Source organism: Penaeus monodon, chromosome 30 (assembly GCF_015228065.2).
Source record: "Penaeus monodon isolate SGIC_2016 chromosome 30, NSTDA_Pmon_1, whole genome shotgun sequence".
NCBI lineage: Eukaryota > Metazoa > Arthropoda > Malacostraca > Decapoda > Penaeidae > Penaeus > Penaeus monodon.
Window position 1 is genome coordinate 23,230,673 of NC_051415.1, and position 1,608 is coordinate 23,232,280.

Sequence of the window (1,608 nt, forward strand, 5' to 3'; positions counted from 1 at the left end):
TAAAATATTATAAATATTAAATTATAAATTTATATATTATTAATATATATTAATATAATATTTATATTATTTAAAAATAATATTAAATAATATTAATTAATATTTTTTTTAAATATATATATAATTATATATATTTAATATATAATAATATATATATATAAAATATATAATAATATATAATAAAATATCATAAATTACAAAATAATATATAAAAAAAAAAAAAAAAAAAAAAAAAAACCAAAAAAAAAACAACCAAAAAACAAAACAAAATAAAAAATATAAAAATAAATAAAAAAAAAAACCAACCCACAACACACAAAAAAACAAAACAAAAAAAAACCAAAAAAAACCACCACACCACCAACTGAAAAAAAGTTAAAATTTTTAAATTAAAAATAAAAATTTCCCTAAGTAATGTCTTATTTTTATTTAATATGGGCTTTAAAAGGGGGTTAAATACAAAAAATATCCTTTTTTCAAAACCACCAAAACTGGGGTTTTTAAAACAAAAAGAAAATTTTTTGAACGAAATTTCAAAATTTTTTAGGTTTTAAAAATAACAAAAATTTTAAAACCAAAAAAAATAATGTCCTTTTTAAATTTTTTATTCCCAAAATGCCCTTTAGAAAAATTTAATATCAAAATTTACATTTCTAAGTTAAATCAAACAAGATATTCTAATTTAAAATTAAGTTTGATTATACCACACATAATCAATATAGTCAAAAGGTGTCACTTCCCTTAAATTATGACCAAGATTTTCCTTTAATAACAAGCAACTGTTTCTTTACTCAATAATTATTGAAAATTTACTGCAATCTGAACTTCTTCTCTGGAAAGGTTAATTCATTACCATCTTTGAACACATATTTAACTATACTATCTTTTAGGCGGACAAATATAAACTTGTTGTACAGTACTTAATATTGGTTATAATTCTAGTAACTTATCTTTTATGTTTGGTCTGAGTTACCAAGCAATATGGAGAAATAGTACTCATTCATTGTAGTCTCTATTCCAGGATATTTTTTAAGGACTTAAAATATTTTATGGTTTACAGTAAGTCTACTTGGCCTAGACACATCAAATATTTGCATGCACAAAATGCATGCACCCGCTCACTCCAGTGTGTTAACTACATGGCATACAGGTTCTGCTTATACCTGTACATAGATGACTATATCTGTGTTTACTTGTGTTTGTATATGCATCTGTTAAGAGAATTCAACAGGCTTCTGTAAATACTTACATGGAAAAAATAATCTTGTGCTCTATCAAACTCCTATTAAAAGTAATACATACAGACATTAAAACATTTCTCCTCTTTCTCGTCATTTCCAGTGACCTTGAATGAATTCTGCTAGGATATATTGTTGTCTTTATTTGGTTATTCCTTTTTACCCTTCTCTACACTCACTCTTTCTCCACCAATAGCCTTCAAAACTACTTTTACAACTGGAGCATACAGTGGCCATCCAGCAAAGATGATGTGACCAGAGAAGTAGAGTGAAAGTAGAAATCCCCCCACCTGTAAAAAAAAAAATACAAAGATAACAATTACATTGAATAATTTAAGTGTTTGAATTTTATTTTAACAAAATATAATCA

General features: G+C 23.9%; 1 protein-coding gene across 1 annotated transcript in view; it reads right to left on the reverse strand.

The window, feature by feature from the left end:
• Nucleotides 1-1,198: 1,198 nt before the first annotated feature.
• The window catches only part of LOC119592645 (lysophospholipid acyltransferase 5-like), a gene marked incomplete at its 5' end in the record, with an annotated part of 11,578 nt that continues 11,168 nt past the window's right edge, over nucleotides 1,199-1,608 (reverse strand). Inside the window, 1 exon segment of the mRNA XM_037941558.1 lies at nucleotides 1,199-1,512. Within this exon segment, the coding sequence (XP_037797486.1) occupies nucleotides 1,388-1,512 (125 nt within the window).